Source organism: Aspergillus piperis, assembly GCF_003184755.1.
Source record: "Aspergillus piperis CBS 112811 unplaced genomic scaffold BO85scaffold_5, whole genome shotgun sequence".
Taxonomy (NCBI): domain Eukaryota; kingdom Fungi; phylum Ascomycota; class Eurotiomycetes; order Eurotiales; family Aspergillaceae; genus Aspergillus; species Aspergillus piperis.
In genome coordinates this window covers 1,505,955-1,517,832 of record NW_020291595.1, presented here as the reverse complement: position 1 = coordinate 1,517,832, position 11,878 = coordinate 1,505,955, and the positions used below count along the sequence as shown (strand labels likewise).

General features: G+C 51.3%; 5 protein-coding genes across 5 annotated transcripts; 3 read left to right on the top strand and 2 right to left on the bottom strand.

Moving 5' to 3' along the window:
* Positions 1 to 311: 311 nt before the first annotated feature.
* Positions 312 to 1,403, top strand: BO85DRAFT_368265 (phosphatidylinositol phosphate kinase family protein; the record flags this gene model as incomplete). The annotated part of the gene is made up of 2 exons (XM_025655858.1): positions 312 to 584; positions 645 to 1,403. 2 exons carry the CDS (start codon positions 312 to 314, stop codon positions 1,401 to 1,403), a joined length of 1,032 nt encoding a protein of 343 aa, XP_025517863.1.
* Positions 1,404 to 1,535: 132 nt separating this feature from the next.
* Positions 1,536 to 3,157, bottom strand: BO85DRAFT_254143 (cytochrome b5 reductase family protein). The gene is made up of 4 exons (XM_025654962.1): positions 2,771 to 3,157; positions 2,565 to 2,707; positions 1,875 to 2,494; positions 1,536 to 1,817 (listed from the first exon to the last, which is right to left on the bottom strand). Exons 1-4 carry the CDS (start codon positions 2,773 to 2,775, stop codon positions 1,668 to 1,670), a joined length of 918 nt encoding a protein of 305 aa, XP_025517862.1. The 5' UTR covers positions 2,776 to 3,157; the 3' UTR covers positions 1,536 to 1,667.
* A 274-nt stretch (positions 3,158 to 3,431) lies between these two features.
* Positions 3,432 to 4,511, top strand: BO85DRAFT_367453 (GIG1 family protein; the record flags this gene model as incomplete). The annotated part of the gene is made up of 2 exons (XM_025655816.1): positions 3,432 to 3,546; positions 3,889 to 4,511. 2 exons carry the CDS (start codon positions 3,432 to 3,434, stop codon positions 4,509 to 4,511), a joined length of 738 nt encoding a protein of 245 aa, XP_025517861.1.
* Positions 4,512 to 4,913: 402 nt separating this feature from the next.
* On the bottom strand, positions 4,914 to 8,749 carry BO85DRAFT_366976 (chromosome segregation protein SMC; the record flags this gene model as incomplete). Its single annotated transcript, XM_025655802.1, has 5 exons — positions 4,914 to 5,206; positions 5,261 to 7,158; positions 7,225 to 8,435; positions 8,486 to 8,645; positions 8,712 to 8,749. The coding sequence occupies 5 exons, from the start codon at positions 8,747 to 8,749 to the stop codon at positions 4,914 to 4,916; spliced, it is 3,600 nt and encodes a 1,199-aa protein (XP_025517860.1).
* Positions 8,750 to 9,097: 348 nt separating this feature from the next.
* Positions 9,098 to 11,089, top strand: BO85DRAFT_476533 (serine/threonine-protein kinase RIO1). The gene has a single exon (XM_025662786.1). It carries the CDS (start codon positions 9,127 to 9,129, stop codon positions 10,828 to 10,830), a length of 1,704 nt encoding a protein of 567 aa, XP_025517859.1. The 5' UTR covers positions 9,098 to 9,126; the 3' UTR covers positions 10,831 to 11,089.
* Positions 11,090 to 11,878: the final 789 nt, after the last annotated feature.

Here is an 11,878-nt window from a genome sequence, read left to right as displayed (position 1 = left end):
CAATCGCCCATACTGCCCGGGCGGTGAGCACTCCCTCATGACTCATCGAATCTAGTCACGTGAGAAACAGATCATCTGACTGCTGCTAACCCTGATCTCTCCCCTTCTCTCTCAAACCCTCATGTATGGTCATGTGAGCGGATATGAGACCACCCCCTTCTCTGACGTCACGGTTCTGTGCAGCGCCAGCAACGCAACCTCGTGTCCCAAACCTGGCCATTCTTCTCTTAATTCCATATTAAGCCTCCAAACAGCCATGTCCCATCATCAACGATCTATTTCGTTCTCTATCATCGATATCCTCCGCGGCCATGGGTAGTAGTCGTCGTCAAAAGGCCCTATCCAAGTCTATCCAACTCGCCCTATTCCGCGACCCAGCCACCTTTCGGAAGACCCTCATAGGGCGCATCCTAGCCTTCTTCAGCATCTTCTACATCAAGCTTTTCCGATATGGGAGCCATCTGTTTCGAAAGCTGCGCAGCGAGACGTGGGAGATTGACGAGAACGAGTACAAGGCGAGCTTCCGAGATGAGAAGAAGACTGTCCCATTGAAACCAATGGGCGATCTTGGGATGTCAGGATCGGTATGAACACAATCAGAAGATCATGGAAAGTGCGGGTGTACTAATGGAATGCTTTGATAGACCTTCTTTCAGACCTCCAATGGCAAGTTTCTCGTCAAGAGCCTCCCCCGTCACTCTGAACATTCCTTCTTCCGTGAGGATTTGCTCGAGCCATACTACGAATATATGAGTGCCCATCGCGATTCTTTATTGGTATGGATTACAGACTATGTATATGCACCATATCAGACGGTCGGGAGCCTGATAGGGTCCACGCCAGCCCATCACATCATCATGGATAATATTCTGTACGGGAAGACCGAGGACCCAAACGCCGATCAATGGGAGAAATACGATCTTAAGCCCATTGACTATTTCTATCCAGAGCGGGACTTGGTGCCCGAACCATTGGTCAGCGAAGACACATTGCGGAAGCTTGCTGATCAATTTGACGACAAGATCCGGCTGTCGCAAGAACAATACGAGTCCCTGAAGCAAGTCTTGAAAGCTGACACGGACTTTCTCCGCTCGTCCAATGCAGTTGATTACTCTCTTTTCCTCATACGGTTTCCAGCCTCCTCGCAGCCCGAGGTTGTTGGTAGGCATGCTCCGTGGCGCATCGGCGTAGAGTCTGCGGATGGCAAATGGAAGTATCGTGCCGTGTTGTTGGATTTCTTCTGGGCAAGACACAAATTGCACGCCCAGGCCATGACGGGGGTAATTCAGACATTCAATGTCATTGGTCGCCAGGGGCCAATGACAATTACGACGACGGCCGACGAATACCAACAGAAGTTTCTGGCTATGGTGGATTCGATGGTGGAAGTACAGCAGTCTTGATAGACGTAATCATACAATACCTAAAAAGATGTTGTTTGACGCACGCGCGCTCTGCAAATAATATCATGTATGTTGTATCCGAAATGGAAGTTCTTGGTCTTCTCGCATTGACTCATGACACCGTTTATCAAGCACCCAGATGACCAACGGTCGGCCCGTAACGGGCCTTTCTATCGACAATCTATCAATTACCGGAATCTGTGAGGCAGAGACAATCTATGTTATCTGCCAATTCGCTCAAAGAAGTCATTTCTCCTTGCTGCCTTAGAAGCAGAAGATCTGGTCCTCGAGCTTGCTGACGGGACGAGCCTTGGTGTATCCGAGAGACTCGGTAGCCTTCTTCATGGCGCTAACCATGGGGGGAGGACCGCAGAGCAGGATCTTGATGTCGCTAGCGGGGGCAGGAAGGCGCTCCTAAAGGGTTCAGTTAGTGGGCCGTGCTGGAAGACACTGACTGAAGATTCAACAAACCTTGATCATGTCAGGGGTGACGAAACCAACACCACCGGTCCAGCCCTCGGGGGGGTTGTTGAGGACGTAGTAGATGCGGAAGCCGTCGTCCTCCTTGGCCAGCTGCTCGAGCTCTTCCTTCATGAGAATATCGTCGGGGTTCACGTTGGCGAAGATCAAGTCAACCTGGGTGGTGTCGTTTCCACCGTTACGGGGACGGTTGCGGATAATAGCCTTGATGATCTGGTACATGGGGGTGATACCAGTACCACCAGCGATCATACCAATGTGACGGCACATGTTGGGGGTGTACACCATGGCGCCCTTGGGGCCACGGACCTTCATGGTCTGACCAACCTCCAGGGTGGTCAAGTACTTGGAGATGTTACCCTGGGGGTAGGCCTTGACAAGGAGATCGAAGTAACCAGCCTCGTTGTCGGAGGAGATGGGGGTGTAGGAGCGGACAACCTCCTTACCGCCAATGGTGGCGGCAAGCGAGATGTGCTGACCGATGGGCAGACCCAGGATATCGGTAGGACGGGGCAAGGCGAAACGGTAGACAGTGACATTGTGGGAAATGTCGTTCTTCTCCTTCAGGGTGAAGTGCTGGAAATCACCGGGGTTGAGGACCTTTCTGGGCTCTAAAGAAATTGTTGGGACATGTCAGAAGACCGCAAGTAAAGTCATACGATCGGCGACTCCTGTACATACTGTTGTTGAAGACCTTCCAGCCGACCAGGACCGCGGCCAGAGCGACGGCAAAGGGGGTCAATTCCTGCTTGAAGAAGAAAGTTCCGGCGACAAAGAGGGCCGAGGGTATGAAGGCCCCGGTAATGTTGTCGGGGGAGAAAGCACTGTTTTGCGATAACTTTTGTTAGCCACCCGTCAATCGCGGAGCGAGTAGCACGCGCACATACCTCATGTTGGCAATTACTCCAGCAACCCCTAGGGAACTTGAAAAGGAATAGAAAACAGAAAAGGAGCAAAGGGGAGGAATGAGGGGGGGAAGAGGGAAGAGGAGGAGGGAGAGGTAAGTAATGAGAGGGAGAGGATGTGAGGAGATGAGGAGAGAGTCGGGTTTTGTGACGGTAATTTTCGGTGTCGGTCACGGGAAGACAGTCCCGATCGGGCCACTGGATCGGCTTATCGATAAGTTTGTTGAGGCAAAATCAATTGATTATCGATGGAGATAATGATTAAAGTACAATAGAAGGAATATGAACTTCTGTCATGAATTGATTATAACCACGATGACCAGAGAATAATCAACAAATATCATGGCAATATCAATCACATTTCCGAAGTGCGGAGAAGTCTCACACAGTCAGCATGTGAACAAGCCAACTCATATAGTGCGCGGAATCAGTCCCGTTGGGGATTTGCTTTCCTGGGGTAACCATTCCCTTCTTCGTTCACAATTCCCTCGCTCTTCTTCTTTTTCCTATCTCGACAAATAATTCCGTCCTCTTTAGCTAGCTCAACTGATCCTTCAGTGGAGCCTATCAACTGTCCGCTAGTCTAGTCAATCCTTCTTTCACACAGTCTCATAGACACATCTAAACCGGCCGACAAAAAGCCATGGCTTCCGAGGAACCTCCGGCCTTCAACCTGACCGAGGTTGATCGTCAAGTTCTCGCGCAGACCGACGAGGAGTTTGTGCTTCATGACTGGGAGGATCTCAAGTCCATCATCGGTAGGTGATTTCCACTATCCAGAATCTCCCTTGGGTGGTTAAACATACAGTAGAGTGAGAGGCAAAGAGAGAGAGAGAGAGGAAGAGAGAACTACTTACTCTTACTATCCTACCCCTCACATGCTCACCTTCCCTCCCCCGCGCCCTCCTACCATCCATCCATCCATCCATTCCTCGAATCCATCTCGATCATTCCATCCATCTATCAACCAATACCCAATGGTTCCGCATTCCAGTCCCTGACCCTAAACTCTCTCTCTCTCTCTCTCTTCCCCTTTTACCCCGCAACCCAACCAAACCCTCCCTACCTACACCTACTCCTAACTAACCCGATCCCCCCAGCACGCAACGATCTCGGCATCCTAAAACGGAAACCCTCCGATCTAACCCGCTACCTATCCTGGTCACATAAAACCAAGCAACAATACGGCTCTATCACAAACTACATCTGCCAGAAGCGTCTAGGTTGGACTGCTACTATCCCCTCTTCCCCATCTTCATCATCCACTACCACCACCCCATCCACATCCACCCCAACTTCCTCCATCACCACAAGCACAGAAACCAGCACCACCACCAGCTCCTTCCCCTACAAAAACCCCATCCCGTTCGCAGACCCATCCGATTACAAGATCCTGCGCAACGACTGGCCCTACGGTCTCGCGCCGGGGATCTCGCATATTGTAGTGTGGTTGCGGACCCCCGTGGCCGTTAAGGAAGAGAACGGGGACGTGACGGATGAGTCGCGGGCGTTGATCGAGGCGTTTGTGCAAAGGACGTTTGTGGATGCAGTGGTGAGGGATGAAGGGGTGAGTGAGGCGGAGGCGAGGGATCGGGTGCTGTGGTTTAAGAATTGGGCGGCGTTGCAGAGTGTCAGGAGTTTAGAACATGTTCATGTCTTGGTCAGGGATGTGTCAGAGAGGTTGTTGGTTGAGTGGACCGGGGAGGAGGGGGTTACGCGGTAATTATTTTGCAGTTGATGTGAGGTTTTGATATACAGGATGGGGATAGTTAAGACAGATAGATGAGTGGAGGAGCGAAGACATCATTCACGAGATAGATCAATACAGACGCAATTGGATAAAACGCCAATAGAACTTGAAAAGAAGAACTTAAGATTGGGAATCTCGAATCAATCGAAAAAGAAATCGACCGGACCTGTAGCGTACATAACAGAGGCAGCAGTATAAACTAAGAAAGCCACACAAGTGTCACCATTCATCGTGCGCTTGTCTCAGACAACATCAGAAGGCAAAACTAGATAAGAACAAATAAGAAGCCCATCAAATCATATACGCCTGCAACCCAACATCCCAGGTCATCATTAAAGCAGCAGCACATCAGTTGGAACTACCACGGCGCTATTTTCACGACTTCTGCTCCTCCACGAACTTCAAGGCTTCTTCTCTCGACACAACGTCAATCGTACTAGCCTTCTGCCGGAAGCTGACGCCGTAGCACTTCTCGGCTACGTGCAACATCTCGGGTCGGAAAGTGGTGCAGATGAATTGGCCGTTGGTCGAGTCGGAGATAGACTTGAGCATCTGGGCCACGGCAGTTCGGTACTGGGCATCGAGGTTGGCGTCGATCTCGTCGAACAGGTAGAAAGGGGCGGGATCGCAGGCTTGGATGGCAAAGACTAGGGCGAGGGCGCAAAGACCTGGTGATGGGTTAGTAGGGAGGATTGATCAATATAAGAACGGTGGTCACTCACTCTTTTGTCCACCACTGAGCTGCTGGATACGCTGCTGTTCATCATGCTTGCTGTTGAAACTGACGCTGATGCCTACTCCAACGTAGTTCTCGACGCTCTCGCGAGCCTCCTCGTCCTCGGAATCGACTTCGTCTGGTTGCCGAAGGGCGCGGTCAGTCTTACGCTGGATGATCAGACGTCCACGGCCAGCGGGGACGAGCTTCTCGAAGACATTGGCAAACTCGCGGGAGACCTGCTTGAAGGTTCGTTCGATGGCCTCGTCCTTTCGCTGGTCGAGCACGTTGATGAGGTCGTCGATGGATTTCTCGGAAGCTTCGAGTTCTTCCCTTCGGCTTGTCAGCGCCTCTCGCTGCTTGGTGAAGTTGTTGTATTGCTCAAACGCCTTCTTGTTGACATGGGAGTACTTCTTGAGACTCTCGTTGACCTTGTGAAGCTTCTTGACCACGGCATTAGAATCGGTGTTCTTGTACTTGGTAAAAGCCTCGTCTGGGAGGACTCCCAGGTCACGGATATTGGAAGCGCACTCAGCGGCTTGCTTCGTCAAGGCAGCCTTCTTCTGCATGCTCTTCTCCATGCGCCGCTGGTGCTTCTCGATGGACTTGGCCAGTTCTTCCAGCTCTCGCCGTGTCTCTGCATTCCTCTGTTGCAGGTCGCCCACGCGAGCGTTGGCCTGATCGATGGACTCGTCAACCTGCTGGAGACGCTGGCCGAGTTTCTCCAGTGCCTTGTGAAGGCGCTTCATTTCGCGCTGTGTCTCCTTCAGGTTGCCTTGGCTGTCGTCGTCTGCCAAATCCATGTCCTGGCCGACAAGCTGGTCAAGGCGGGGGTTCAGGTTCTCGCGCAATTCGACCTCGAGGATGGATTTTCTTCCCTCGAGCTCACTGCGCTGGCTGGAAAGCTCCTGGTACTGTCGCCGAAGATTTTGAGCTGTGTTGTTGAGCTCCTCTAAGCGCGCCTCTTCTTCATTGCTGAGCGCTTTCTGGAAAGGCGATGACAGTTCCGCCTCGTATGCGCCAACCTGGTCAGTCACCGCTGCCAGGTTGCCTTCGATGTTGCGAAGCGCCCGTCGCTTCGCATCAAGGTTGTCATTCTTCTTCTGCAGAAGGTCGCGCTTGGCCCGTAGCTCTTGCCGCATAGGTCCACTGCTGTTTTGCACCTGGTGTCTCTGTTGTTCCAGCTTCTGGAGCTCGCCGACCGATCTCGTGATGAGCTGGTCCAGCTGCTCGAGCTCCTTTCGAATCTCAGAACCACGGTTCTTCTTGGTCTCATACTCATCCCTCCACTTAGCGAGGTTCTTCACTGCATCAAGGCGGGACTGTCGTGAATCGTGGAAACCACCGGTAAGGGCACCTCTCTTATCCGAACGGTCTCCCTCAGGAGTGATTGCATTGACACCGTGACTGCGGGCATATTGGGAGGCGACCTGAAGGTTCGGGCAGATGATGGTCTTTCCAAACACGTGAACAAATGCCTTCTCATATTTGGAGTCGTACTGAAGCTTCTCGATCATAGGAATCGTGTCACTTGCCCTGGGCATGTTGATGGGTCGAGATCGTAGTCTGTTCAAGGGCATGAAAGTAACTCTGCCAGCCTTCTCCTGCTGAAGGATCTCGAGCACCTTCGTGGCGGTTTCATCCGTGTCGACGACATAGTGGAACAGACTCTGGCCCGCTGTGACCTCGACAGAGGTCCGGTACCTATCACTAACTTCGAATAGCTCCGCTAGCGTGCCATACACTCCCTCGAGGTTGTACTGGCGCTTGATTCTCCGGACAGCAGCAATGCCACGGCTCGTATTGTGGTCCATCATCTGGGACAAATTGCGCTCGGCACGCTCCACTTCGTGGGAGGCATTCGACAAGATCGAATCCAGCTTAGCTTCTTCTCTCCACAATTCCCTAGCACATCGTCAGCTAATCACATTCATGGTATAGTAAACGGTTAGAGCATCACGGAATACATACTTTCTCTGATCCATCAGCCGGTCTCTCTCATCCTTCGCAGATTGCACTTGCTGCTCGACAGAATGGATTGTGTCGCCTCTGCCATCGATCTGCTTGCGCAAGCGCTCGCTCTCCGGTTCCAGAAGTGCTATGTCGTTTTCGAGTTCCTTGATATCCTCCTGTGTCTGTGCCAATACACCTTGGACAGAAGTGATAGAAGCGTAGTTATCCTTGATCGCTGCTTGCAGCCACTTGTCGCGCTCACTCTTGTTACGGAAGCGAGAGTTACGACCTTGCTTGGCATATAGTCGCTGACGGGCGGTCTCTGCCTCGGTAAGCTGCGTCTTGACAGTATCCTCCTGATCCTTGGCGGCGTTGAACTGGGGCATCAATTGCTGCAGCTCTTGCTCACGTTCCTGGATGGCACTCTGAACGGCCTTCAGGTCTTCGTCGCGGCGTAGCTTCGAGGCTTGAGCGGCGACTTGATTGTCCGATTGTGATTTTGCCTGCAGTTCCACCTGTGCAAGGGCCTTGGAGGCCTCACGACGCTCATCCTCCAGCTGTGCCTTGTCCACCTTCAGGAACTCGATCTGCTGCTTGCATTCGGCAATCTCAGCATCGATCTGGGCCATTTCCTTCTCTCCTTGGATGAAGCGGTCACGGTTGAGATCGGTGTCCTCGACGCCGGTTTGACGCTGTTCTTCAAGACTGTCCAAGAAACTGGAGATTTCTTGTTGTTCGCGAGAGTAGATTGTGTATTCCAAGCATCTGCGCTCCTTGTCCTTATCCTGGTAGTTTCGCAACTCGTCCTTTTCTTCTTCCAGCTCCGCAAGACGCTCGTTGATGAAGTCCAGTAGCTCGTCGATCTTGGATCGCTTGTTGTTCGTTTCGTGCATAATCTTCAATGACTCCGCGCGGCGCGCTTCATATACCTGAGTTCCCGCGACTTCCTTCAAAAGGTTGAGACGTTCAGAGTCCTTCATGTTAGTCAGAGCCGTGACACGACCCTGAGGCACGATGTAGTAGGGGTTCGAACGGGAGAACCCGGCAGATTCGAGCAGGTTCATCACATCGGACTTCGTCGCATTCTTGCGGTCAAGCGTGTATTCATCCTTCTTCAGTCCGATGGTGCGGCGAAGGACCACTTCCGGTTTGCCAGTGGGAAACCGATCGTCAGAGTTGTCAAAGATGATTTCAACGTAAGCCGACATTACAGCGGACCCCGAACCTTCCTATCCTTTTGTAAGCCTCTCAGTATTGGTTCTTGCGACGGGATACGCACGTGAAGAAGGGCCTGGCGTTCCTCTCGGCCCAGGTGGGTGTAAGCATCGCTGAGGACGAAACGAATGGCCGCGAAGAAGTTACTCTTTCCGGAGCCATTGCGACCTACGATGACATTATGCTTCGGGGAGAATGGCTCGATGACCGTCTGGTCCTTGTAGCTGTAAGGCAATTGCAGTCAGCCGGAAGGCGCACTGAAGCATCATGGGTACACTCTCGCAAGATACCTTTTAAAGCCTTGAATAATGATCTGTTTAACGTACATCTTGACGAAGCACGCGCGACACGAGGAATCGGGGCAATTACAACAACCCAGTCATCACGCGCCCGAGGCGAAAGATATCAGGAGCCTAGGCCCTGACTAGACGGAGCAGGGCGGCGAGGTGGATGGATGCGCACGGAGGTTGCTGGGGTCGATGCTTGACATGCGACGAAGCTGACTTTGGGGGAGAGCCACGCGTTATCGAGGCGATCAGCTCCGGATCTTTTGCACGCGTTTACTTCCATTTGGGAAGCCCGCGGGGTTCTGCCGGGCGGTGAGCCATCTGCCTGTCCCACACCCAAAAGGTACCCGTTTTTTTCAGATCAATTGCAAGACTTCGCTTCTACACACATTCGATTTTCACCCCTTTACATTCAGTCATGGCTGCTCCGAATGCTGACGCGCAAGCGTCTGGCTTGGCTGATGGCTTGAACCCGGCGCACACCTATATCCCCAACCAGGGATATGTCAACCCAGACGGCTCCCTCCCCGCTATGGCGGGGCAAGACTCTGCGGCGCAACAAAACGAAGACGAAGAGGATGACTACTACGATGATATCTTTGAGGAAGAACTCGATGAAGAAGACTTCACCTCGTCGAACCCCGCCGATCTTACGAAATCCTACAATCGCCAGCGCAAAACGAACGAGCTCTCTGCGGACCCCAACACTCCCAAGTGGACCTTACCGAAGACGAACACCCAGAAACCGTCTGTCAACACTCGCGCCTCCGTGGACGATCAAGTGAAGTCATTGACGAAACATGCCGGCAAGATCAAGTTGGACGATATGCAGTCAGGCATGGCGACCCGTGGTGATCGGGGTGGCGACAGGGCGGACCGCGCTACCTCCGAGCAGGTGCTGGATCCCCGCACACGTATGATCCTGCTACAGATGATCAACCGAGAGATTGTCTCCGAGATTCACGGATGTCTGTCGACCGGTAAAGAAGCCAACGTCTACTACTCCATCTCATACCCCGATAACGAGGAGACGCCCCTCCACCGCGCCATTAAGGTCTACAAGACGAGCATCCTGGTCTTCAAGGACAGAGACAAGTATGTCACTGGTGAATTCCGTTTCAGACAAGGATACAGCAAGAGCAACAACCGGGCAATGGTCAAGCTGTGGGCGGAGAAGGAAATGCGTAACCTGCGCCGTATCTACGCTGCCGGCATCCCCTGCCCCGAACCCATCCACCTGCGCCTCCACGTCCTGGTCATGGGCTTTGTCGGAAACTCCAAGGGTATTGCCGCTCCTAGACTCAAGGACGTTGAGTTCAACATCCCCGACCCCGATGCCAAGTGGCGCGATATCTACATGGAGTTGCTCGGCTACATGCGCGTGATGTACCAGACCTGCCATCTGGTCCACGCCGATCTGAGCGAATACAACATGCTTTACCACAAGAACAAGCTCCACATTATCGATGTCAGTCAGAGTGTCGAACACGACCACCCCCGCAGTTTGGAGTTCCTGCGTATGGATATCAAGAACATCAGCGACTTCTTCCGTCGCAAGAACGTCGACGTCCTCACCGAACGGGCTGTCTTCGAATTCGTCATCTCCAGCGATGGCCCTACCACCGTCACACCCGCAGAGCCAATGCTTGAAGCCATCGAGCACCTCTTCGCCACCCGCAATGACAACGCCGAAGGCGACACCGAAGTCGACGCCGCCGTCTTCCGTCAACAATACATCCCTCAAACCCTGGAACAGGTGTACGACTTTGAGCGTGACGCTGAGCAAGTCCGTGCCGGTAAGGGCGATGACCTCGTTTACCGGGATCTTCTCGCAGGCGAGAAGAAGAAGAAGGCAGAGGGCCATGATGAGGATGAAGAGGAAGAGGGCTCTGAAGCTGGCTCTGACGGTGGCGTATCTGTCGATGAGGGATCCGACTCGGAAGACGGAGAAAAAGATCCTTTCGCGAAGAAGGCGCCCCGCGGTAAGCGATTCGAAGATAAGGACGAGAAGCGCGACCACAAGCAAAAGGTCAAGGAGGAGAAGCGCGAGAAGCGCGCGAATAAGATGCCGAAGCATATGAAGAAACGTCTCGTCTCTTCGTCGTCGAGGAAGAAGAAATGAGTGATGAAGCAGATTTGAACGCTATTTTTTCTTTCTGATATGCATGCAAGCATTTTTGGAGATAATTGGGCTACTATGGGAAAAACACAAAAGTCGATCTTATTTCGTTTTCGTTTTGGAATGCACATGATCTCATGATGTTTTATGACCTTTCATTGGGTGGTATTGGTTCGTTGGATGCATATATATCTTCCAGTTTATACTATGAGCATATAGATCTGCATATGGGGGTGTAGGAAATGCAAACCTGATACGTCGGATTTATTGCAGCACTGGTGTAGTCGCCTCATTCAGTATCTGAATACAGTTGAGTAGTATGTTCCATCAAGGACTGGAGAGGTCTGCTACTAGTGCTACTTTAGTTAGTTTCACTCATTACCGTATGGGCCTTATCAGTCACACTAAAGCCGCTAGCTTTCGTGGTGAGGGAGTATATAATGGGAATCGAATAGTGTGTAAAGTTTCAAAGTCGTTACTAACAATTGTACTTATTTGATTATCATTGGTTGTTGACCATAGATATAAACGTGTAGTAGTAATCGGGTTGGGGGGGGGGGCAATAATACTCACAATTGTAATGCTCATCATTGATAAAATATATATCACGGAACTTTGATGAAATAGGTCTTATAACAGCAAGGAGAAACACAATTTACTATAATGTTAACATATCTACAAGATTTTCTAGGAGGATTGATGGCCTATTTTTTTTGAGTATATCTGAGCACGCTCTGAGCAGTCTGAGATGATTACTAAGCACGGGGTGAGCAGGAGACCGAATAGTTAACTATTCTGAATAAATAATCTTAATAAACTATATCTTAACTAATAAATATAGATCTATTCATAAATATTTAATATGCAGAGAATATAATTAAATATAATTCAAGTACAGTAATAAGACTCGTAGTATTTTAAGTACAGATAAAGATCCCAGGGACATGCGTAGTAATTCTCCCAAATTTCTCTGAGAAAAATACAAGGATTTTTGAGGTTCTTGTACAAGCACCGGATTCGGAGTATGAGTGTCTGATGAAGGATACAGATC

Bases quoted from the DNA above. Each gene is read 5' to 3' on its own strand.
- BO85DRAFT_476533 (XM_025662786.1), top strand. From the start codon at position 9,127: ATGGCTGCTCCGAATGCTGACGCGCAAGCGTCTGGCTTGGCTGATGGC.
- BO85DRAFT_254143 (XM_025654962.1), bottom strand. The intron at 2,495-2,564 runs GTATGTACAGGA...CAATTTCTTTAG, and splicing joins CTGGAAGGTCTTCAACAACA to AGCCCAGAAAGGTCCTCAAC. The intron at 1,818-1,874 runs GTTTGTTGAATC...TGAACCCTTTAG, and splicing joins TCACCCCTGACATGATCAAG to GAGCGCCTTCCTGCCCCCGC.